This window comes from Diceros bicornis, chromosome 1, assembly GCF_020826845.1.
Source record: "Diceros bicornis minor isolate mBicDic1 chromosome 1, mDicBic1.mat.cur, whole genome shotgun sequence".
NCBI classification, from domain to species: Eukaryota; Metazoa; Chordata; class Mammalia; order Perissodactyla; family Rhinocerotidae; genus Diceros; species Diceros bicornis.
Window position 1 is genome coordinate 91,072,162 of NC_080740.1, and position 25,017 is coordinate 91,097,178.

At 55.6% G+C, this 25,017-nt stretch overlaps 1 protein-coding gene across 1 annotated transcript in view; it reads right to left on the minus strand.

The window, feature by feature from the left end:
* Positions 1–25,017, minus strand: part of COL23A1 (collagen type XXIII alpha 1 chain) — a 319,908-nt gene that overhangs the window by 27,727 nt on the left and 267,164 nt on the right. The window contains exons 4-6 of the mRNA XM_058547505.1: positions 21,576–21,583; positions 20,020–20,046; positions 1,303–1,329 (exon numbers count right to left, since the gene is read on the minus strand). Coding sequence (XP_058403488.1) covers positions 1,303–1,329; positions 20,020–20,046; positions 21,576–21,583 — 62 coding nt within the window. The remainder of the gene's footprint in view (positions 1–1,302; positions 1,330–20,019; positions 20,047–21,575; positions 21,584–25,017) is intronic.

Here is a 25,017-nt window from a genome sequence, read left to right on the forward strand (position 1 = left end):
GGGCCCTGGCATCCTCTCAGCAGGGACAGGGCCATATGTGCTAGCCACGACCCCCAGAGAGCAGAGCCCTCCCTGCTCAGCACCTGCTGTGCCCGGGTGTTGGTGAGGAGGCCACTGCTCTCAGAGTCAGGCGTGCGTGAATGTGGGGGTGGTGGCTGCCATCACTCTCTGGCTGCAGGGAAACGTGTCTTTTTCAATCCTGCCACCTTACCGGGCCTTCTAGGGAAGAAGGTCAGGCCAGAGGGCACTGACTGTGGGGCTCAGAGTCCCCAAGGTGGGGGCCAGGCTGTGGCAGGCCAGCTTGTGGCCGATATTCTTGGTCAGGGACTGACCTGCTCACTGCCTTCATCCCTCCCCAAACCATCCATTCTCCCTTCAGCCAGTAATGGATTCACTCGTTCATTCATTCAACTTGTCCATCCAGGCAGTCAGTTCTTTCCTCCATCCTTCAATAATGCACCAGTCAACTCTTCAATCATTTGTTAGGTCATTCATTTCTTCACTCACTTGTCTGTTCAACTATCGTGCATTTACCCACCCACTAACTCACCTACTCTTCCACGTATCCAACTGTCTGTACAATCATTGATTCATTACTTCATTTGACTTTTCTTCCACCCACCCATCCATCCATCCATCCATCCATCCATTCATCTATTCACCTATCCATCCATCTGTTCATCAATCCATTCATCCGTCCTTCTTTCTTTCCATCCATCTATCCATCATCCATCCATCCGTCCGTCCATCCACCCATCTGTCCTTCCTTCCTTCCATCCATCCATCCACCCACCCACCCACCCACATCCAATTATTTATTTTATTATGCTGTCTGTCTGTGATCTTATTCATTCTGCTGAGGATGCCTGTGGACCACAGGCTCCTGGCTCAGCTGTTGAGAACCCCTCAGCCTGATGACCACCATCTAAGTCTTGAGACTGTATGGGGAGCTGCTCCATGCCTGGGGCCTGCTGGGAGGGACTTGTGTGTTTTGAAGACTGACTAGATGCCAAGGATGGGGCTATCGACAGTTCTCCACATCCCCAGAATCCCTGTGGGGAGGATTAATGTGCCTGTTTGACAGAGAGGAGCCTCAGGCTCGGGAGGTGAAGAGGCCTCCCCAAGGTCGCACCGTCAGCAGGTGGTGGAGCTGGATTTGAACTCAAGTTTGATACCCAAATGGCTTCTCTCTGCCCTGAGCCAGGTTCTCAATGGCCCTTCCCTTTGGTGCCCTACGGTCACTCCCATACCTTGGGGCAGCCCCATCCCAGGACCACCTAGAACTGCCCTGTCATCACTTACAGGCTTGCCATCCAGACCCAGTGGCCCCTGGAAGACAAGAGAGAGAGAGAGCAGAGGTTATACATGGGAAAGGCATTCCTCGATGTTTTACGACCCAGAGGCACTATCAAGTGACAGGAGACCAGAGCCTGTCCTGAGCCCAGGCTCCGGGTATATTCACAAGGCCTCTGGGTGGGGACGTTGCCCAGAATCCCTTCCTCTGACAGCAGAGCCCCACTTCTTCTCCAAAACCACCCCCATCCACCCCATGGGGCTTGGGCGTGTGACTGCATTCCCTCAGCAGGGTAACTGGTTTGGGGCTGAGCGTCACGCCTGGCACTTTGAATGGTAGCGCTTTCGGGGAAAGTGGGCTCTTTTCTCCTGATGGGACTAAGCCTGGAGCTCCTGGGGCACCATGGGGCTTGAGAAAGAGCCAACAGAGAGGAAGGCAGAGCTGAGAGACAGAGAAAGTGGGCGAAGGGCCTGAAGCTGAAAATACCCTGTGGACTTCCAGCTGCCAGCTAATACTTTTGTTTGCTCTTAAGCCAGCTTGAACTGCCTTTGTCAGTTGTAACTTGTTATTACTGACTGTGTCGCCCCAGATTCACATGTTGAAACCTAACCCCCAAGATGATGGTATTAGCAGGGAGGCCTTTGGGAGTGATTAGGTCATGAGGGTGAAGCCCCCATGAGTGGGATTAGTGCCCTTATAAAAGACCCTAGAGAGCTCTCTAGTTCCTCCCCACCATGTGAGGACACAGCGAGAAGTCAGCAGCCCACAACCCGGGAGAGGGCTCTCCCCAGAACGCGACCACGCCTGTGTCCTGGTCTTGGACTCGCAGCCTCTGAACTGTGAGAAATAGACTTCTCTTGTCTATGAGCCACCCAGACTCTGGTGCTTTCTTAGAGCAGCAGGAAGGGACATAACTGGACGTAACTGAAGAGTCCTGCACTGCTGTGGCCTTTGCAGGCAAAGGTCAAGGCTGAGAGAAGGCAAGCAACACAAAGGTGGGTCCTGTGAGCTGGGGCATTGGGGGACCTGGGGCTCTGTGGTGTCTGCAGAGGGCTAGTGACCACTGCACAGCAGCCCCCACCAGGCCCCCTCACCTGTGCACCCACCCACCCACTCAACAAAGCCTCGCTGAGCTCCACCTCTGCGTGGGAGTGTAGAGGAAGCCCACTGGGGTGCCGCAGACTGAGACCATCCGGTCTCTGCCAACCGCTGTCCTCCTCCCTGTCACTGTCCCCTCATCCCCACACACACATGCTTCACCCTTCACCCTTGACCCCAGCAAATGTTCTAGGCAGCTCCACTCTCCTGAGCCTTTGCATGCACTGCCTGTCTGCCTGGCACATTCTTCCTGCCTTTGTGCATCTCCAGCTCAGTTACCTCCTCTTCCATGAAGCCCTCCAGGCCTCTCCACTTCCCAGAGTTAGGCCACTTGGCCTTGTGCCCAGCACATATTCTAGCTGTTGCACATGACACAATGTATTGTTAAGATGTGGTCTATACAAGTCTTCCAGTGGATCCAGGAGAAGGGTCTGACCCCTGTGCTCCAGTCTCTGATGAGGCCTGGCGTGGAGCACGTGCCGGTAACTGTGTGCTGAGTCAAACCAAGGAAAGGCAGCAGGAAAGATGAGCCGTGTGCAAATATGTATCACACAACGCCAACATGGGTGGTGAGGGGTGGGTCTGAGCGGGGAGAGAGCACATCTGGCTTTGGGGGGACTGGAAAAGATCAGGGAGCACCACCTTGAGAAAGTAGCATCTGGGGATTTGGACAGAGCCAGCGTGTGTGGGGCGAGGACACCGTGGGCAGAGAAAACAGCCCAGCAAAGGCAGGAGGAGGGAGCGTGCAGGGGCCCTCGAGCAGAGGGGCAGCTCCAGTCTCGGCATCGACACCCGATCTCTGGTCTCTCACAGCCTCACACGGGTTTGTCCCTGTCACTCCCGTGGTTCCACAGCTGAGGTAGCACTCCCTGGCCCAGCGTCCTCTGTGGCCAGGGCCAGCCTTTGCCTTTCAGTCGTCTTGTGTCCCTGTTCCTGCCCCCGGCACTCTCTGCTTCTTTCCCATCTTCATGCCTTTGCTTGGGCAGTTCCCACTGCTTGCAATGCCCTTCCCTGCCTCCTCCACCTGGTGAGAGCTACTCATCCTCCGAGAAAATCTCTGGCTCCGGGAAGCTGGTCTCTCCTTCCTTGGGCCTGGACACAGTCGGAGAATTGGTGACCCTGCCTGTCGGGTCCAGCAGTAAACCGCCGGTTTCCTGGCTCAACCTCCAGGCTGCCCTGAGCGGATAGAGCCAATGTGCCAACTCCCCAGAGGCTGAGAGAGTGGGCACTCCACTGTGTGCTCGCACCAGGGCCTCGCTCCGGGCAGGAAACCAGGAAAATCCTGAAAATTGATCTCTTAAGTGCTCCTGGCCACCAGCCCCAGGGTCTGCTGAGGGTCTGAAAACTAGGGTGATGGCCTGGGGGCAGCTGGGGTCCCAGGAGATGAGGAGCGGGGCCATTCCAAAGTCTTAGGGGCCAGGCCCTGGAGGCTCCTGGTCAGGGCCTCAGCCTCAGTCACAGGCGCAGTCCCGTCCCTGTCACCTGAGGCTCACCAGGAACTGCCCTAGCTGGCCCATCTCCTCTTGTGGGCTCCTGGCTGTCCTGACCCCTGGATCCACATGCCCGAGGCCTCCTCCCTTCAGCAGTCCACTACAATTGGGTCCTGCTCCTTCTTCATGCCCATGCTCCGGCCTTGCAAGGCCTCCTCAGGACCACTCCCCCCTCTGCATCTCTACCCGGGACCCTTCACCCAGGCCCAGCCCTCTCAGCTGCAATAACACACGCGGGGCCCAGTCCCATCCTCGGTCTCTTCTGGGAGCTCTTCGTGGCCCCCACTCAGTCTGAACCACCACAGCAACCGTGTAAGGCAGGTGTTACCATCCTTGTCCGACAGAGGAGGGAACTGAGGCCCAGCGAGGGCAGACCTGGCCCACGGCCGGGCAGCCGGTACCAGGCTGGGCTGGAGCCCAGGACGGTGGTCAGTTCCACCTCCTTTCTGCACGCAAGCCCGCACAGCGGCCTTGCCTGGCTTCTGGCCATTCTCTCCCCTCTAGTCCGCCTCTGTTCAAATCTTCCCTGCTCCACCCCACTGCCCACCGGACGTCGCCTATCGACGGGCCCCCAGCCACCTCGTCCAGCATGGCTGCCACTGAAGACTCTGCACCCAGGGCCTGTGCGCACCCGTGTGTCCTGCTGAACTGAGCCCAAATGCAGCGCAAGCTTCACCCCTCTGTTAATCTGCACGGACTAAAAGACACCATGATGCAGACCAAAATGCCAAAGAGTCTACGGTGCAGCTTAGAACTAAACAAAGCTCTCTCTTCTTCTTATGTTGAAAGGGAGGACACAGTGCGCCTCACAGCTAAGTCACTGGCAGCAGCTGGGGACAAGTACCAGCCTCAGGGCCTGGACCACGTGAAGTGAAGGCGACCCCCAATAAAGGCTGGGACACAGAGCAGGGCCAGGTCCCAGGGAAGCGGGCATCCTGCCCCTTAGGACCACAGATGGGGAGACTTTCCGGGGCACGTCCTCGCGTGTTCATCACTTTGGACTCCACCGAGCGCTGCCAGACCCTCAAGGCGTCTGCCTGCACTGCAGCCCCAGGAGGAAGGTGCCGGGGCACCCCCGTAGATGAGGAAGCCGAGCCAGTGGGACCGTCCACGGGCCGAAACAGGCCCTACTCTTCATGCAGTGTTCCCTCTCCTGCAGTACGGGCAACAGGGGTGACAGATGGCCACCCTGGGGGACCTGAGGTGGAGCCTCACAGTACGGGGATTCCTGGTCCGTCTGTCTCTCCCACTGAGCAAACCCTCCCCTGGCAGGGCTCTCTGGACTCTCTTTCACTCTGACCCTCTGCCAGAGAGAGCACTGGATCAGACAGACACACTTGCTGTGTGACCCTGGGAGAGCCAGTCAACCCCTCTGAGCCCCAGCACCCTCATCACCTGGTCTCCCCAGCACGGCTGTTCCTGCCCTGGCTTCACTCCAGTTTTCCCTTAAACTCTGCAGCACCTGGGGGCTCCTGACAACCCTAGGGAGCGGGAAAGAGCTGTTCTAGTGTTCTCACGGGTATATCTGGGGCCCCTGAGGCCCCATGCACTGTCATCCATCATGCTGTTTCCTGGACCCAAGCTCTGCTTTCTCATCTCCCTCCACTGCAGTGTCCTTCCTCCACCTGGAGAACTCCCAGTCATTCTTCAAGGCCCAGCTTTAAATGGCCCCTCTTCTGGGAGCTTCCCCAGAGAGAAGCAGCATCCACCCAGCCTGTCTGCCACAGAGCCGTGTCCCTATTCTTCTAGAGGAACGTCCTGTGGCTGAGCTCCAGGAGGCACGTGGAGCCATTGGAGGGGGCAGGCTCTGGATCCAGACACACTTGGGATCAAATCCTGGCTTTCCCATGTGCCACCTCGTGACCCTGGGCCTCGGCATCTAGAACAGGGAGAGGGGCCTTCCCTCCTTGCTGACCTGTGTGTGCAGGTTCTGCTGGAAGGGTCTCTGTGCACTGAGTGAAAGGTGTAAACAGGAGAAGGGACAGGACAACGTGAGCCTCCCCCCCGCCTCCCCGGCACCCCTCCCGGGGCAGTGCTGGCACCAGCTTCTGTGTGATCCTTCAGGAAGCAGTCCCCGCCTACAGAAGCTCAAACACAGAGCCCCTGCCTTTCTTACTTTTAAAGCCCTGGATGGGCTGAACAGTATACACCTGTGGGTCCATCTGCCTCGGGTTGCAGGAGACTGGCTCCTGGCCCTGCCCTCCTCACTCTGGGCAGCCCAACACTCACGTGAGACCCCGGGCATCATCCCCATGGCTCTTCCCTGGACTAAGACCTGTAGTCTGTCCCACACAGTGCCCTGGAGAACTTTCTAGAAGGCAAATATAACTACTCTGCCCTCCTACTTGAGCCCCTCTGGGGAGCCTCACTCCTGAAGGATGACGTCCTGCTCTGGAGCCCAAAGCCCCCATCCCAGGCCTAGGCACTGAGTGTGTGTTCTGGTCTGGCCTCTTCCAGGGCTGGGGCTGCCTCTGGTGCATCGCTGGGTCCCCAGGCCCAGCTCTGGGGCGTCTGCTGGGTTGATGTGAAGCATGCAGAGCCGTTGCTGTCCTGCTTTTCTAGAAGTGTCCGCTGCAGAAGGGATCCCAGGATGTGCCCTTGGCTTCAACACCACAGGGGGAATCTCAGTCCCACCAGAGTCTCTGGAAGAGTTCTGATGGCCGGACCTCGGCTGCCCCGTCCTGAGAGTGACCGTGGGCCTCCTGTCTCCCAGGCGGATGCTGCCCTCTGCCAACTCCAAGACTGTCCCTGGTACATTGACGGGGTTATTGATGGTGCAGCCTTGGTCCCCGAGGCCTCTTTCTGGTGTGTGAGAAGCCCCGTAAGTGGCAGAAAACCAAGCTTCCCACCTAGGGCCCTGCCTATATTTGGAATCACAGAGCTCTCGGATCCCAGGACTTGGAGTTGTAAAAAAGTGAATGAAATCTGTAGTTTCCAGATAAAGGCAGAGGGTGCAGTATGAGTGTTCTTGGAAACGCCCACCGCGGGGCTAAGGGAAAGTCACCTCCAATTCCCCGGGAACCCAAGAAGGGAGCTGTGCGTGGTGGGACCTGATGCCAAGCAGCATCCCGCGGCCAACACAGAAATACTGTGTGTGCTTACATACAGAACAGAGGGCACGCCGGCCTTGGGGATGCAGCCCGCCCACAGCCGTGGCCTCAGTCTGTGGAGGTGGCTCTGGGCTCCTCTCTGATGACACCTAGGCCCCTGAATCCTCTGTCTGGGGCAACAGCTGACCCTTGGAGAGGCTGCTGGGTGACCAGTGATTGCTGGGTGTCACTGAGGAGGAGACAGAGGGGAGTGGGGCAGAGGAAGGAAACAGCCCGGCTGGAGGGCATGATTCTGACTCCTCTTGTCCTGGGGGAGGCTGGTCCCTGGGCTGTGAACCTAGAGGACAGGCCCTGCCCATAGTTACTCTACATAATGCCTTTCTCAAACTGGTGTCCCACAGAACACTGTACTGCAGAGTAATAGGCTTGCCTGAGGAAGGGGATTCCACAGTCAAGTAAGTTTGAGAAACACTGTGTTACACCCTGTGAAATAGTTTCTCTCCCACAAGATTTGTCTGAGCCATCATTCTGCTTGTGGGTTTCCAGGAGGGCAACATTCCCAGCCTCACCGGATCCCTTGTCTCAGGGCCTGGCTGAGTCAAAGCAACTGTGGTAGGAGGCTGTGGGGCCCATCTATGAACCAGGTGTTTCCATGGGCTGGAGGGAGGCCTGAGCCTGGCTCTGGGGTGCACTGCAAGGAGGAGAAACACCCCGGGGAAGGCCAGGGGCTTGTCTGAAGGGAGCCAAGAACAAACACGGGGTGGGGCCATGGTCAGGCTGGACCAAGTGTGGGCAGAGTCCAGGCTGAGTGTCCCAGCCAACGAACCCAAGGTGGTTCTGAGCAGAACGGGGCCGTTCTGGGAAGCCGGGCAGTCTGGAAGAACAGGGCCCCAGCCCGGGTGGAGACGTGCCCTTGGTGGCGGGGGCCTGTTCCATCAAGGCAGCCCTCCTCTGCCCCAGACTATGGGGTGCCCACCACCAGCTGGCCTCGCTCTTTTCCCTGAGTCTCCCACAGGAGGAGTGGGAAGCAACAGTGCTCAGGCAGCCCCGGAGCGAAGGCAGGGCTTGGGCCTTGCCAGGGCTCGAGTCTCCCCTCGGGGCCTCAGCTTCTACAGGGTGGGTGATCCTGAGGGTCAGAGGCCATAGCACTGTGCCTGCGGGGCTCAGTCCCCCACCCCCACATGATCAAAGCTGTGGTATTCAGCAGAGGTTTTCAACGCCTTCTGCCCTCCATGAAACCCCACAGCTGTTTACAAGCCTGGGTTCTGCTTTCAATCACTCTTTCCCTGTGGAGATCAGCTGAGCTCCAGAACGTTTCCGGATGGGCGAGAAGCAGACAAAGCCATGGGCTGCACATGAGAAGCAGGCCAGGCGGCCAGAGTCCCCAGTGCTGGCTCAGCCCTGGGCCGGCTCAACCCCAGGCCTTGCTCAAAGACCTGAGAATCCCAGAGGTTCAGTTTCCTCACCTGTAAAATGGAGGTCTTGCCCTCTCCTCTCAAATGACAAGTGCAAGATGCGTCCCAGGTCAGTCTCCTTTGTCTCCTCCTCTCCCAGACCAACCCAAGACATGAGCCCCTACAGGCAGGCTGACACAGAATTGGGGTCTGCATTGGCCCAGGGGAGGGCAGTGCTGGGGAGTGAGCTTGGTGTGGCCTTCTGAGTGGCCTGCAGTGGCACGCTGGGCTGTGCCACTGCTGACCTCTCCTACCTTCACGGGTCTGCTCACCCCTCCCACATCCCGTTGAGTATTTCCTAAGCAGGGCTCCACAGAGCCATCTTTTGAGAAAAATTAACAAGTGTGGCAAAAGAGGGGGGGTTTCTTGGGGAAATAAGTTTTGGACGTGGAGCAGGCTGGCTCCATTGCTGGAGCTTCTCAAAATTCATCATCGAATGAGGCCTCGGAGGGATCCTGTCGGCTGCGGCTCAGGCCTCCCAATCAGCAGAACGTCTGTTGAACTGAACGAAAGTAATAAACTAGCCATGTTTAGATGCAGACAGGAATAAATGCTCAGACCGGCTGGAGCTGGGTGACTGACTTGCTTTCTGGTTGTAATTAATGCTGATGGCTCCCGTCGGGGAACGGAGCACTCACAATGCACTGGGACGGGGCCCCTGGATGAGGGGGCTTACCAGGATTATCAGTCCAGGGCCCAGTAATTACAGCCCAGATGTTGACAATTCATCAAATTACAAGGTGGTTGGGGCCTGGGGTTCTGGCTGGGACGTGTGCATTCCTGTGAAGGCTCCCTCATTAGGGCTGTCCAGTGGGCAAGGGGCTGGGTGGGCAGCCCCTCGGGGAAGGTCAGCACCATGTGGTTCTGATTTCTCAGGCCAGGCTGTTTGCACACACGTGGGCCACAGCAAGACTGTCCACGCTCAGCAATTTTCCAGACTCGAACTCCTGCCCTAGGGAGAGGGAAGAAAGGACCCTCACTTCTCAGGTCCAGCCTGGCTGCAGCTTGTGCCTTGGAGGAGGCACACAGTTCCTCCTGGGGAGCCCCTCCCGGGATCTGGGGCGCTCAGTAGGGTGGGCTCTGCTGTTGCCTATTGTATCCCAGCTCACAGTAAGCTGCAGGGGCTTCAGCCTGACGAGGTCCCTGGGGCCTGCCGAGGTCAGGGCCCTACCCCTTACCTGTTCCTTGGCCTGCCACTGCTGCAGTGCCCCCGCTCCTCGTCTGTACAGTGAAGAGCTGGGCCTGGACAGGGCTGGCCTGGAGCCAGGTTTGGTTTGGTCTGTGCAGTTAAAAAAGACCAAAACTGACAGAATTAGTTGCAACATTTAAAAACTGTGATATTTCACATAAACATCCAGAGTTTGGACTTTTCTTGAAAAGTTGGAAGATCTCTCACCCGGGGCCCACATGCCTGGCAATACCTGCTGGGTCAAGTGCTCCTTTAGCTGGGCACCATCCCAGGGCCACAGGCTCCACCCCTCCCTACTGCCTCACACCTGGCCCACTGCCCCATCGAGGTGAGCTGCCAGCCCTGCAGGGGCGTCTGGGTTTGCAGCCCTCAGCCTAGACAATCTCCAGGTCCCTTTCAGCTCTATAATTCTGTGAGGCCAGGAGCCAGCTGGCTCCTATTTTGGGGAGAGGGCACGCTCAGTGAATATCCCACGTGTGCTGGAAGCAATTACACGTATGTCCACATTCTACATCGTGGACAGAAGACATGCTGCTATGCCTTTGAACTGATCCCCAAATCCCCACTTAAATGACCCACTTGCCAGTTACATGATTACCCTGTCAGGCATCAGGAAAAATTGCTCCTGGGTGCGTGGGGGGGATGAGGCTGACTCCCACTGGACACAGGAGGATGGAAGATGGGTCAGTGAGTTGGGCTGTGTTTGTCTGAGGGCCACCTCTGGCCCGGTATCTCCGGCTCAGGCACATGGGGCTGGTCTGGTGGAAGGCACTAGAAGGAGCAGACAGGCCGGGGCACCCATTTCGGTGGCAGCCTCTGCTAGGGTGGAGATCCAGCAGGACGGAGCAGCAGCTGAGCAGAAGGGTGATAGTCCCAGTGTGGCTTGATGGAGATGTCTACATGACGGAGATGGTCTAAAGGGAAGCAGCCTGCTCGGGACAGCATGGCTCAGAAGGTGCCCCTGAGACCTGGCATTACCCACTGCTCTGTCTTCCCGCCACCTCCCCTCCCCACAGTGACTGTCCCCGAGGCTCCACTGCCCACCACAGGCTTGGCTCTGAGGGATGTCTGTGAATCTTTGAAGTGCTCCCACCCCAGGGCCCTCAGCTGGGCTGCTGCCCTCCCATTGAGTTTGGGCCTGAGTAGCCCTAAAAAGAAGGCCCCATTGGTGCAAAGACCCCCTTTTGTATGGGAGATGACCCACTGGGGCCAATCTTTCCTTAGATACCCTTCCTGACAAGTGCTTGTGCAGCCCTGGCTTGCACACCTCCACTGATGGGGAACTCACTGCTTTCTGGGTAGTTCAATAGATCTGCACAGTTTTTAAATCCGGCCCTTCAGAGGTTGGACACCACTGCAAATTCCCTCCATCTTGTGGCCCCTGGGGAGGAGCCAACTGGCTCAGTGAGGCTGGGTACTCCAGGGTCATTGGCTTGTTGGCCCCCTATCCCTACTCTCCTCTTCCCTTACCAGCCTGGCCTGTCTTGGGTGCACCCTCTCTCTGCCTCTTCTGTCTGGACATTTGCCCAGCAGCTCCCCACTTGTCAGCACCTACTTAGCCTTCTGACCTCAGCTTACACCCCTTTCCTCGGGGAGGCACACCTGATCCCCACCAGGCCAGGCCAGGGTTACAGGCGCTCACAGCAGCCTGAGGAGGTTGGAATTCCCATGAATTTTGATTCTCTCTCCCACTTAACCACATCTTTCTAGGGGGTAGGGACCCCTGGATGTATTTCTTGCTATTGTATTCCAAATGCCAAACCAAGTCCCTCATCTATTGTGAGAACACAATGAATATTTGTTGAATGAGCCAACTGCCAAGTGGATCCCTCTATGAATGAATGTCCAGTTTCCCACTGGCTCCCGAGCTGGGCCTGGGAGCACCAGAGGGCGCTCTTGACCTGTCAAATGCTGCTCTGGGCACCTGCTGACACCTGCTCTTGGGCCACAGCCTGGGAGGTTGGCCAGGATGCTGGGCACTGGGGACACTGGCCCAAGAGGGGCTCCTTCAGCCTCCAGGGCTCCCCTTGCTGGGGTCGGTGACCATCACAGTGGCAGGAACTGTCACTGAATGCAGCCTGTGTGCCCAGTGCTAGGGCTCCAGTGGTGACATCTCCCTGGCTCCCCCAACTGCTGAAGAGGGGTTAGGGATGTGCCTGAGGCCACAAAGTCTATGGAGCCCCAAAGCTCACTCTCTCTCCACTGCACGGGCAGGACACGGGGCCACATCCTGATTTCAGGAGAAGCTGGGTGGACCAGCTTCATGACCAAATACTTGCTTTCTCTCAAGTCTATGTACCTAGTAGACCTGAGTTTGCCTCAATGACCTGCTGCAGGTCTGTGAGCACACTCTTCCACACAGCATGATGGGGATGCTGGAGGGTGCTTTGCTGCCTGGGGAAGTGGGAAGAGGTTCAGCCAGCAACCAGCCTGGAGGGCACCACCCTGCAAAGATGTCATCACAGGCACACCTGCAACGGCCAAGACAAACATCCCACACCTGCCGGCCTCCCGCAGTGCTGTCCCTGCTAAGTGTTCTCCCAGAGCTGGACTTGGGAGGAGGTGTCTCAGAAGCTGAAATCCGGGGCTGGGGGCTCCCCGGCCACTGCCAGGAAGATGCAAAAGGCTGCAAAGGGTGAGTGAGGCCTCTGGGAACCAAGGGCAGGAGCTGCAGATCAGGCCTCCTGTCTTGGCTGCCCTACATGTGTCACTCGAGAGGATGTTGGGGACAAGGCATGGGACAAAGGCAAGGGGCCTGAGTCAAGAATTGTCTGCCCCGGGCTTGCAACGGACCCTGGGGAGGAAAGGCCAGCATGTGGTCCTTTCCCTCGGGCCCGGCTGTGTCTCCCTGAGGTTCCAATCTGGGGGCCGTTGTGGGGCTCAGGAAATCTGATTTCATCCCGTCCCTGCTCCACCCAGAATCTGGGGAGCTGGGGAGCAGCACTGCAGGGGTCAAATGAAAACGAGATGTAGGATGTTGAAATCTAAAAACAGATGCATTTGGGATATTACAGATGAATCATTTAACTAATTACATTTTTACAATCAAAGCTGTTTTTGAACTCAGAGAGTGCAAGAAAGCATATGAATATGTGGTGCTCTGGGATTAATTCCAAACAGTCCAACTGAGTTATTCGTTTCGAAATTGGTCCCAGGCTGAGGCCCTGTCTCTTTCACCCATCTCAGCTCACAGCTTATGCCGTCCCTGGGGCCGGAGTTGCCAGTGCTCCACTGCTGATTCTGGAGACGGTGGGCACCTCCTGCCCCCTGCCCCCCATGGCTCCGTGCATTTAGCCAGAAGGCTCCTGGCGCTGCCAAGTGTGAGGAGTCCTGGTTCTGGTCCCTCACCCGTCAGAGCTGGCCTGCAGCTCCTGAGATTCTGCTGCCTTTTGCTCCATCCTCACGGGGACATTCTTGATTCAGGCTTCATCTGCCAATTATTGCGGTCACCTCTGACCTGGACCTCCTTCCTCCAGTCTCTGCCCTGTAGCCAGGGAGGCCTTTTCAATATACACATCTGTCCATGGCACTCAGGGGCTTCCATGGCCTCCAAACTCTTCTGCTGGGTGGGTGGGGGCCCTTCACTCAGCATCACCTTCCTCCTTTCCCTGCCCGCCCTCAGAGTCACCATCCCTGGGCACATGGGACCACATTGCACGTCCTGTTGTGTTCATGGAGCCCGTGGCTCCATGGAGCCTTCCCACCTTATCCTCCTGCCAAACTCCTACTCATCCCTCAAGACACACCTCAAATGTCCCTCTTCTATGAGGCCTCTCCTGGTGCCAGGCAGAGTTAGCCACTCCTTCCGCCGTGGGGCCTGAAGCCCTGTCTGTACGTGTTATAGCCCTGCCCACTGTACTGTAAAGATTTCTGTATGGGAGACTCATGCTCGACCGGGACCTAGCGGGTGGGATTGGTGGGTGACGGGCCTTCATCTGTGGTCAGAATCCCAACAGAAATGGCCAGGCCCAGAAAATCGCTTATGCAGCTCAGACCCCAAATCAGTGGGGACCTATGAGCACTTGCTGAGTGGGACGTGTGGTTCCAAAGGCCTTGCGGGCCTTCTCTCCTTCCCTCAAACGACACGGCGGAAGCTGGAGCCCTCCAGCGCTGCTTCAGGGACGGGGAAGATAGGATGCACAGGGGCTGGAGATCTGCCCCAGTTAACACAGGCCTTTGGAACTGGTGCCACCTGCTGGCGGGAGAATCACGGGGATTCCAGAGGTGAATGTGGTAGCACGACAAACCACCGTCTGGGTCCTGGGGCGACTTTGCTCACCGCCGTGAGATCTGGGAAAGCAGCATGGCCACTGCAAGCTTCGGTTTTTCAGTCCACAAATGGCCACGAATCCTAACATATGGGGGTGGGATGTGCTTTCACTGTGAAGCGCTGCACAGATCTGATTCCGATGTTTTCACCGGGCCGCGCCTCACACTTGGCAAATGTGGACACAGAGGCCCAGAAGGGGTGAGTGACCGCCTGGGGCAGGGCGGTGGTCCCCATGTGGGGCCTGCTCCATTCAGCTGCTCCTTGACAGGCCCAGGACCCTGGCCAGGGAAACAGAACCGAACATTTCATCACAAGGAGGACGTTTTTCTTCCTAATTTCTAATAACGGCTATGATACAGACTTACGAATGCGGAACAGGAGAGAAGACAGAACGGAGAAATGGACTTCTCGATTGAAGTAGACTTCAGTTTTTGTTTTGGTTTTCTGGCAAGCAGGAAAGGGTGTTAACAATTGGGTAACGGGTGGAGTGCAGTGCGTGGGGAGAGAGCTCTGGGGCCAGACAGGAGGGACAAGGAGGAGAAGCGGAGCATGCACTCTGACTACCTGTTTCTCCAGCTGGTGCGAGGAGGAGGACCCTCCCGCCAGTGCAGACAGTCCTGAGCGCAGCGCTGCTGGTGTGCTGGAGCAGACTTCACAGCCTGGGTGCCAATCTGGCCTTTGCCATGTGGGTGGGCCTTGTGTCTCAGCCAAGTCCTGCCGCCCTCTGAGCTAGCTGCCTCGTCTGTCAAGTAGGGCCACACCACCCATCTCCCAGGGTGAGAGCACGTGTGAGCACACCCAGCAAGCACTCCATACTTGCACTTGCTTCCCTGGCACGTTGGAAGGGCTTCAGGGAGATGGGAAGGGACAGTCCTTTCTTCTAGTTCCCTCAGGAGGGGGAACCTCTGAGCCCTTGGCATGGCTGTCTGTCTCTGGGGACAAGTGGATTCTATAAACACAGAGCCAAGTTTCCTTGGCCTCCTGGCCTCTCACCGTGGCCCCCAAATTTCTACCCTACGCAGCCCCAGAGATCTCTCTGGCCTCCTCCTGTACTATTTCCCTGTCATTAGCTCGCTCACGCCAGCCACAGTGGCCTCCAGTGTACGCTGGACATACAGAGCTTGTTCTAAACTCATGACCTGTGCACTTCCTTTCTCCTCTGCCAGGAACACTTCTCCCCCAAGATCGCTGCATCTTTTTCATCATTTAAGTTTCAGCTCAAATGTCACCTTTCCCAAGAGCCTTCTGATTATTTAATCCAAATTACACCTATCCATCCACCTAGTCAGCACCCTCCTCACATCTCTGCTGTATTCTCTTTCTAGCACATTTCAGTTTGAAGCTTTCTTGTTTATTTGTTTCTCTCCTCCCCACCACAGGGAGAGGCCTTGTCCCTCTTGCTGGCCCAGAGACCCAGAAAAGCACCTGGCACAGAGTCAATGACTGAGGTGTCTTTGAGGTGGGCCCGCTCCCCCAAGCCCCAGGCTTCTGCACCCTGGCAGTCACTGGGTTTCACCATCTCCACACGTCTCTGGCCTCACAGCCTAACAATCTCCTCACACGTTCAAATGCACAGAAACCTTAAGTCCTGGAAGATGTTACCAAAAACTCATTTTTCAAGAAATGTTTAAATTGCATTCTGAAGGTGTAAAACAAACCAGAAAGTCACTAAAGTTCAATGGTAAGAGTCAGAAGTCAAAATACCAACAAAGAGGAGAAGTGAAGGTTTTGACATTGTAAATAGCGGATGATGAGAGGGTCTTGTTTTCTGTGCAAAAGTCAAGGTGTATGCAAGATTGAGCCTTGCACGACAGACAAGCCTTTTCAAGTCAGAGAGAAGCCACAGTTTGGAGAGGAAGAAGGGGTCATGATAAGAAACCTCAGGGAAGATCACAGTGACCCATAATCGTTCCTCCCTCTCCATCCCATAGCAAATGGGCTGTGCTGGCCCCTTCCCCACAGCTCTCCAAAGACGGCAACTGGTCTGATCCCTCTTTGAGCCACCCAAGTACCCAGCACAGGGCATGACATCTTCCAGCTTTGTTGAACAGAGCCAAGCTTCCTGTTTATAAGATGGCAAAATTACTTTAGCAACATCAGTGCTGATTACTACCCCAAAACGAAGAGTGCTGTGTCCAGGGCTCTTCTGCAGGTCCCAACTTGGACTCACAATGGTCTGAGCTCAAAATTCCCCCTATGCTGCTGACACCATGATGTCTGCTGTCCCTGGATCAATTGAGATCTGAAAGCTCTCAAACGCTGGTGATTTCCTCTTTAAACTCTGTGCCTGCAATTCCAACCTTAACCACCAGGAGGCAGTTAGAATTACAGAAATTTATCAAAACTGGTTTAATCTCTAAAATCATACTTCTGGGCTGGCTCCGTGGCTTAGTGGTTAAGTGCGCGCGCTCAGCTACTGGCGGCCCAGGATCGGATCCCGGGTGCACACCAATGCACCGCTTCTCCAGCCATGCTGAGGCCGCGTCCCACATACAGCAACTAGAAGGATGTGCAACTATGATGTACAACTATCTACTGGGGCTTTGGGGGAAAAAAAGGAGGAGGATTGGCAATAGATGTTAGCTCAGAGCCGGTCTTCCTCAGCAAAAAGAGGATTAGCATGGATGTTAGCTCAGGGCTGATCTTCCTCACAAAAAAATAAAAAAATAAAATCATACTTCTAATGAAAATATACCCTAAATTAAAACAAGATACATACATATACCCATATATTTTCAAACTTATTGTATTGGCATAGATTTAAAAGTCTGATAATACCCACAGGCGGCCAGGGCCTGGGGAAACATGCAGCCTTCATATGCTGTTGGTGGGAATGTAAATTAGTACAGCCTTGTGGAAGGCAATTTGGCAAAACACGTCAAAAGCCTCACACATGTGCAAACCCTTTGGTCTAGCAATTCAACTTCTAGACATTTATTCTAAGGAGGTAATCATGGAAATAAGCCTCCATTTATTCCTAGGATGTTGACTATAAGGGTGAAAAATTGTCCATATAGATAATATAACTTGGAGACTGCTTAAATAAATTATATACAATACAATATATCTGATAAAATACTATGTAGCTATTACATTCTATAAGAATTCTTAATGATATGGAAAAATCTCATGTTATATTAAGTGAAAAAAACAGGTTACAAGAAAGTATGTCCACTGTAATCCCATTTTTAGAATAATAAAAATAAAAGCAAACTTGCACATAAAAAATGCTGGGAGAACGAATACTAAAATATTGAGAGGACTTATCTGTGGGTGGTAGGGTTATGGATGACTGTTTTTCCTTTTTTGTGCTTTTCTCTATTTTGGGAAGGTTTTATAATAAACACGCTTCCTTTGTCATCGGCAGAGAGCTATTACTGAACCCTTGCAGCAGAAAGGACAGACCGCCTCTGAACAAGGAGGCCATGGACAAGGTGACCTGGCCTTGTCAGTCCACCACCTGTCCCACGGACGTGGGTGGCTCCTATGCCCGTGTGTCCCCCCACCCTCATCGGGCCACACGTGGACCCGGTTTCAGCTGGTCTCACTCAGGGGCGGGGATGGCCTGGATTAATCCAGAACACGCAGCCAGCACAGTCTCCACCACCACCCTCCCGTGCAACTCTTTTCTTGCTTTTACTCTGCCTAATGAAGTGGCATGTTTTTAGCACAAAGAAAAGAAAATCCTCCCTGAGGCTGGTCTTGAAATCTACCAAACTGCCCTTTCTCAAAGCTGCCTGCCTTTCCAAATGCTGCCCATGTGTGCCGGTGGATTAGAACGATTTCCCGAGCCCGTCCTTCCTTCCCTCGAGGCTTTCCGCCGTGAGGAGACGGCGACAGCATGGAGGGGCTGCCGCACACCGCGCTGCACCTGGGCTCTGCAGCTCTGTGGGCGTGACCTCGCCACGTTCCATGAGGTCGAGTACCTGCCCAAGCCCGCACAGCTGAGCCAGATCTGGACTTGGGTCGGACTGACTGGAAGGTCACGTGATTCTCTGTACACAAGATGCCTCTTAGGTGGCCCAGGCTCCTCGCGCTGCGGCAGTCGCCCTAACCTCGGGGGTGACCACATGGAGCTGTCTGTAAACAGACTCCAGGCTGGGAGCCAGGCCCTCCACAGGCCAAGAGATCTGGATTTCAGCTCAAAATACATGGGCCCTGAGAGCCTGCGCAAGTCCCTCCACCCTCCCCCTGCCGGCATGGGCCTGCTTTCCCTCCTGCAGGCAACGCCAGGTGGGGTGTCGCCCTCACCCTGTGGGCCTCACAGACGGATGGCCCGTGCGGCAATGCTGGGATGAGGGTGCTTGGAGGCACACAGCTGGGCTAGCCGGCTGGCTCCTGGCACTGGAGGCATGAACGCCGTGAACCCAGCAGCGGGCAGAGCCCAGCAAGGGAAGATGGCCGGATCCGCGTGGAGACGGAGGTGTGTGTTCAAACTGGGGCGGGGCGACTTCAGGAAAAGGGGTGACCGGCCCCGGGGCAACTGTGGGTGTGATGCCAGCTTCCCTCCCCTATCCCCTGGCCCAGCCTGCTCAGCGCTCCCCAGTGATGAGGAGCTGGAGGGCCAAGGGCGCTGGCTGCCGGAGCTGCCTGCAAACAGGGCCTAACCTGCCTCCTTCCCAGGAAGCTTCCAACTTCACACCAGGTGGACACACTGTGTGCACATCCAGTGGCCTCCCCACCCTAACATTCACGAGCCCCATCTCTGGCCCAGGCTTGGCAACAAGCATCTCACACACACTAGCCCTCAGGCTTAATTCCCTGACAGCCCCATAACGGCTCCAGTAACCCGACCACCATTTGCTGTGACTCATGGTGTCTGGGTGCTGCAGGTGTGACCTTACTTCACCTGAACCCCCGTTCTCCTCTTCACAGGCAAGGAAACAGACTTAGGGCAGCCAAGGAGCTTGCCCACGGCTTCACAGCCAGTGAGTGGTAAAGATGTGGGTCACCCCCCAGCCGCCTAACTGTGCACCCAGACTCCTGACCATCGCCCACAGAGCCCACAAGCGCCCCGACCCTGCCCCGACCTGGGAGGAAAGGCAGGAATGGTGGCTGAGGGAGAAGAGGCCTCTGGGGGAGGTGGACCCCCTGCAGCTGGTCTGGAGCCCCCTGCCCCTCACATGGGAGAAATGATTCCTACCATCAGCCACCATCCTCTCTGATGCTCACAGGGAGAAGGGACTCTGGGGTCACCGTGCGCTCAGAGGAGACAACAATGGGGGAAGAAACCCACTCACTCTGCCACTCCCCTTCCCCTTTGGACACCCAGCTAGGAGGCACAGCGCTGGAGTCCACGCAGGTCCCCCTGACGCTTGCTTGGGGCTGGACTGCCCTCCACAGCCTCTGGGAAGGTGGCTCCTGCAGGACCCTCCCCTGCATTGCCATGTCTCTGACTCGGACACATTTGGTCCTTAGACAGGCCTCTGAGTCAATCAACGTTTTCCTCCCTGCCTGCATCTCCCTGGCCTGAAGGCACAGAACAAATCTGTCCCCAAAAGGATGGTGCTGCCACACTCTACTTCCCCTGGGCTCACCCCTGCTCTGACGCATCGGGACTTCTGGATGCCGTGTCATGGTCCTAACTTCTGTGCAAGACTCGATACTGCACAGCCGCCTTCATCCCGCTTCTATGTGGTGCTCACCCAGCCCGCGCTGGGGACGTTGGTTCCAAGTATAAGCTAATTTTTAGGTTTAACTATAAAAGATCTGAGAAGTGATGACACCAAAAAGGCCAAATTGGAACCAAGCAGACTCCTGTTCCTGAGAGGTGACAGGACACGGTGGGCTGGGACAGGAGTCCCCTGTCCATTGGGAAGAGGTCAGCAGCCAAGCCAGCCTGGAGGGCACTCCACAGTCAAGGGCTGGACCCTGGGCCCGAGGGATGCACTGGGCAGGAGAGCAGTGTGGGTGGATTCAGAAGGCCAGTGAGACCCTCTCGAAGCCTCTTTGCTTTGCCTGCAGGGCAGCTGTTGTGCAGACGGCTCCTGCCAGGCCGGCCCTGCAGCTCTGCACATCCTGTCTCTTCACAGCGCTAGTGCTAGTCCCTGCACAGAAAGACTGCGGCCCGAGGAGCAGAGCAGAGAGGAGTGCAGACAGTTAAATAAGGGCTCAGAGGAAGAACACTGGCTTGAGAGAAAGGGCAAAGAGAGCAAAAAATAAATGGCAAATTACCGGGTAGCCATCTCGTCCTGATTGCCCCTGTGGTAATTAATATGTTATTAATAATCAGACTTTCGGCAGAAAACCATATGGCAACACTTAGCACTGAATCAGGGCCCCAGATCCCCCCACATTCTGCGGGGTTTGCAGTTGGTAACTGACTTCTTCAGGGGGCACACCAGGGCTCTGTCCGGTCTGGGGGACAGAGCACCCATTTCCCGCTTCATAGGGCCAGGCTGGAGGGGCCATCAGGGCATGCCCCTACACGTGTCCTCCCCGTGTCAGCCGGGACACATGGGGCCATGCTCCTTACAGGGGACCTGCTGAGGGGCCTGGAGAGCAGATACGGGTTTCCTGCCTGTTGCCACTGGGATGGGTGAACTGAGAAAGATAGCCCTGGAAGCCAGAGATATGAGGGGGTGGGCATTTGTCGCTACTGGATGTTTCTCTGGCCCCATGTGCTCTGAGCAGTGACTGCCTGGCCAGTGCCCCACACATTGGCATCCACCTCAGGCTGCAGGTTTGGCATTCTGCATTTGTTTAATACACTTAATAGTTCAACAGCCAAGTTCAAAAAAAAAAAAAAAAACCCACTCCATAGCCCTCTGTATTACGCACTTCAGCGAGTTCACACAGGCTAGCCTCCATGTGACAGCCAGGAATGACTCAACAGCGAAAAACTGCTTGTGGCCAATAGATCTACACATTCTTGCTGGCTGGCTTTTTGGCTCAATGCAGTGCTACAAGTATTGAGAAGCCCGGATTCCAAAGGGTGCCGTTCGGGAAATGAATCATGGTAAATGGAAGTCAAAAATAAAACTGCTCATCTGAAAGGAATTCCTTTAGAAGGTTAATTTTGGCTCAAGCAGACTGTCAATGTGCTTCTTGAATTGATTCGTCTGGATTCATCAGGCTCTGAAAAACTGCCAAGACGAATCAAAGGCAGACTTGTCACATGTCTTGGAGAAGGAACGGGATCTCCGGGGCCACTGATGATCCCCTGCGTTCAATGCTGTCTCGGGCAGCCAGCCCTCCCTCACCCCTTTCTCAACTCGCCGCCCTCACTGGCCAGCTGGGCTCGTGAGGTCTCAGCTGCCCAACTCAGAGAGTCACACATATTTTGGCAAAGAAGGAAAATGGACCCCAGGATCTAGTGATCAAGCCCAACTTATTCCCGGCATAAGTGCCTGACTCCAGAGCCCTTTCTGCCAAAGCACATGAGACAAAAGCATTTAAACAGATCACCTGCTGCAGGGCACTTAGAAAATATGGGCATGGTGCTCAGTTCTGTGCCCCAAGTTGAGCCAGAGATTTGGTGAGGAGCAGCCAGGCTCTTGGCAGCTCTCTTGGAAGGAAAGTGGTCATAGAATGCTTCCTGGGGCAAGTCAAGCCATGGAATGCTGTGCTGGCATTCATCTACAAATTTAAAAAAATATGGCCTCTGTCCAGGACTGATTTTTTTTTATAGGACACACCTCTCTAACCAAATATTATTTTCATGGAAGTGCAACAGAGAGAACAAAATGTCTTATCTTTCAGGAGCAGAGAGCATAATCCAGGACACTTACGGGAGGACCTGCAAAACACAAACAGAGAAGCCATGTCAGCATCAAAGGAAGAGGGGGCCCCTTGCCCAGGCCGGCCCCCACCTCGAACAGCTACTGGCCACCCTTCCTCATAAGACTTTGATGCCCCAGAGCCAAGCAGCAGGGCAGAGGGAGGGCTTTGTCCTTGGAGGGGTTGGGGTGGGCGTGTGGATGGAAGTGATCATCCTGCTTGTATCAGTTCATGCATTAATTTCATGAGGATGCTGTTGATCCCTGCTTGGGGCTCCCTGTGTTGGGTTTTGACAGCCTGGGTAGGAATCCACTTGTTCCTGCTTGAAGATCAAATTTAAGTGCCCACTGGGGGTCAGTTCATTTCTACTGAAGGGGAGAGACTCAGGGGAGAAAACATTTGGGGCAGAGGGAAGGACACTCCTGAGGGCACTTGGATGTGTGTGGCTGAGCAGATGTGCGGGAGTGCCTGTGGCCCAGCCCCGGGGTTAGGGGCACTGAGCCTGGGTGTGCATGGGGAAGTCGAAGGGGATGAGTCTGGAAGCACAGGTGGCAGCTGCAGGAAAGGCTGGTGCAGAACGCTGAGACTCGTCCCACGGCAGATGAGGACTCACAGAGAACGCTTATGAAACCCACTGGTGTCTGCACCTTATGGTTCGCAAAACACAGTGCATATCCATGACTGCGTTTGACCTTCTCAACAATCTTTGTGAGAGGTATGATGAACATACTCATTGACAGATGACAGCACAGAGGCTCAGAGAGAAAGAAGTGACCAGTTCAAGGCCACATAGTTGGTTAGGGGTGGGGCTCATCCTGGAAGGAGGTCTCCCAACTCTCAAACTCTATACACTTTCCACGCTGTTGCCAAACCAGTAACTCCTCCGCTCCCGGCAGACACTGGACCTCAGTCTGGAGAGCAAGGCTGGCACAGGGAGGTGGCACTCAGCAGTCAGTCGGCCAACACATATTTGTGGCTTGCCACCCATGAGCCAGGTGCCTCTGGGGGCAAGTAATGGGACCCAGTGGTGAATGCAAGAGGCAAGATTTCTGACTCAGAATTTTCCTTGGATGGATAGATACTGAAAAAACAATTACACAGGGAGAAGCCCAGGAAGCTCCCAGCACGTAACGAGGGACCCGAGCCAGGCTGGGCCAACTCAGGACGGGAGGGCAGGCTGAGTCCAGAGGGTGAGGGATGATGATCTGTTGGGGGTGGGGGGTGGGGGGGGCGGAGGAGCATGGCAGAGATGGGAAAGCTCAGAACACGCCAAGACCACTGGGCTTTTGAGGGGCTGTGGAAAGCCTAGTGGGCTGCAGTAGGGGAGGGCCTGGGGAGAAGGCAGGGCCAGCCAGAGCACAGGGCCTGTTTCCATGTCCTGGCCCAGGGGGCTTGATTCAAAGGAGAGCATCGGGGGGCATGGAAGGGTTCTGCATGGAGGAGTGATGCGAAGGAGCAAGAGTGGATGCAGGTGATGGTGGCCCGGACTCAGGTGCCGGCAGTGGAGATGGAGAGAGGTAAGGGTCAGGAAACCTCATTGGTGAGGACAGACAGGACTTGCTCATTGATTTAATGGCAGGCGGTGGACGTGGGGGGTGCATGGGGCTTAGAGGAAGGAGAGAGAGGAGACAAAGATTTTAGGCTTGAAAAACTGGTGTATGATGGTACTAATACCCAAGAATGGTAACATGGGGGGCTGTGTGTCTCCTAGGACTACACTAGGGGAGGGGCAGGGCCTTGGCCACTCAGACATCCATATAGCTTGCTTTGCACTTTCCGCCAACAACCTCGCTCCCTGTTTTACAAAGAAAAGAAAAGCCACTGGATGGACTCGCCACCACCTTTCTGATGCCACACGCACACACGTGCGTGCACCTGTGCCCGGCCTCCTCTCCATGCCTCTCAGGTGAATTCAGAAGGGCTGAGTGGCCTCCACCTTCCCTGGACCTGCTTGCACCCGCCGCTCCCTCTCTGCTGGGCAGTCAAGCCCATCCTCTCAAGCAGACCCTTCCCAACAACTCTGAAATGGGCTCCAATGCCTCCGACTAAAAGCCTGTCCTTGGCTCCACACCCCGTCTATTCTTGCCTTAGCCATCCTCTCTCCCTCACAGCCCCCCTGCTGGAGGGGCGCCACCCTCACTGCCTCTCAGTCCTCATCTTCCACTCACCTTGCGACCCCAGATTGGATTCCATTCCTATCACTCCACCACAATGGCTCTCACCGTGCCCAGGGACCTGCCTCCACCTCAGGAAGCCCGGCAAGTACCCCTCCTCCCCTGACTCACCCTCCACACTGTGGACTGCACCCTCCCCTGAGCGCTCCCTTCCTTTGGTTCCTCCCACTCCCTGGCTGTTCAGCTGACTCAGGCTCCTCTCCCAGCCTCACAGGCTGAGGCTCCTCAGGGTGCATGTCTAGGGTTTCCTCTCTTCAGGTCTCTGCTCACCGGTCTCCTCCCTCCATCTTCCCCGAGGATCTCATCATGCTCATGACTACACGAGGCAGAAGTGCTCCAAATGTGTATCTCCAGCCCCGACGGTGCCTTGGAAGCCCAGGCTCCCTTTGTGAGCTGCCTACTTGCCCTTTCCCCTTGAATAATCCCAAGATTCCTCAAGCAGACATGCACAGTCACGCTCACGATCTTCTGCCCACACACATGCTCCTCTCCAGTTCCTGGTCTCTGTGGATGACATCCCTTTCCACCCGGTTGGTGCACTGGAAAATGATGAGTCCTCTCCACCCCCACACACGCTCCCCCATGCCCACCCCAATCTATCAGCACAGCCATTGTTTGTCCCTCTGGAATCTGTCCACTTAGGTCTCTCTCCAATACCACACCCTAATCCATGTTACCACCACCTCGTGACTATTGCTACAGCTTCCTACTGGATCTCCCTTGTCACTCTTTACTCAGACATTCACTGAGCACCCACCCTCTGCCAGATGCCATTCTGGGCACATGGGATACATCAATGACCGTGACAAAGATCCCTGTCCTAAGGAGCTTACCTTCTGGTGAGGGAGAGCGCTGAGACATAGTAAGCATAATAAACGTGTACATCGCCTAGAAGGCAGTAAGTGTCGTGGAAAGAGACAGGCAGCAGGGCAGGGTAAGGGGGAGCTGTTAGTGCTAAGGGGGGCAGATTGGAGTATTCAATGGGGTGGTCAGGGTAGACGTCATCCTGAGGTGACATTTGAGCAAAGGCTTGAAGGAAGTGTAGGACTTGGCTGTGCAGATTCCCGGGAAAATGTGCACCAGGCAGGGGGACACTCAGTGCAAAGATGTCCTGGGCTGGAGACCCAGGAGCTGGAACCCACTAGCAATGAGGGGGACACACCTGGGATGAGAGATGCCTTCAAATATGCTGACTCATCGCCACTCTAGTCTCCACTCTGGGACCAGAGTGGCGTTTTCAAGATGCAAATCTGATCAAGGCACTCCTGCCCCCACTCCT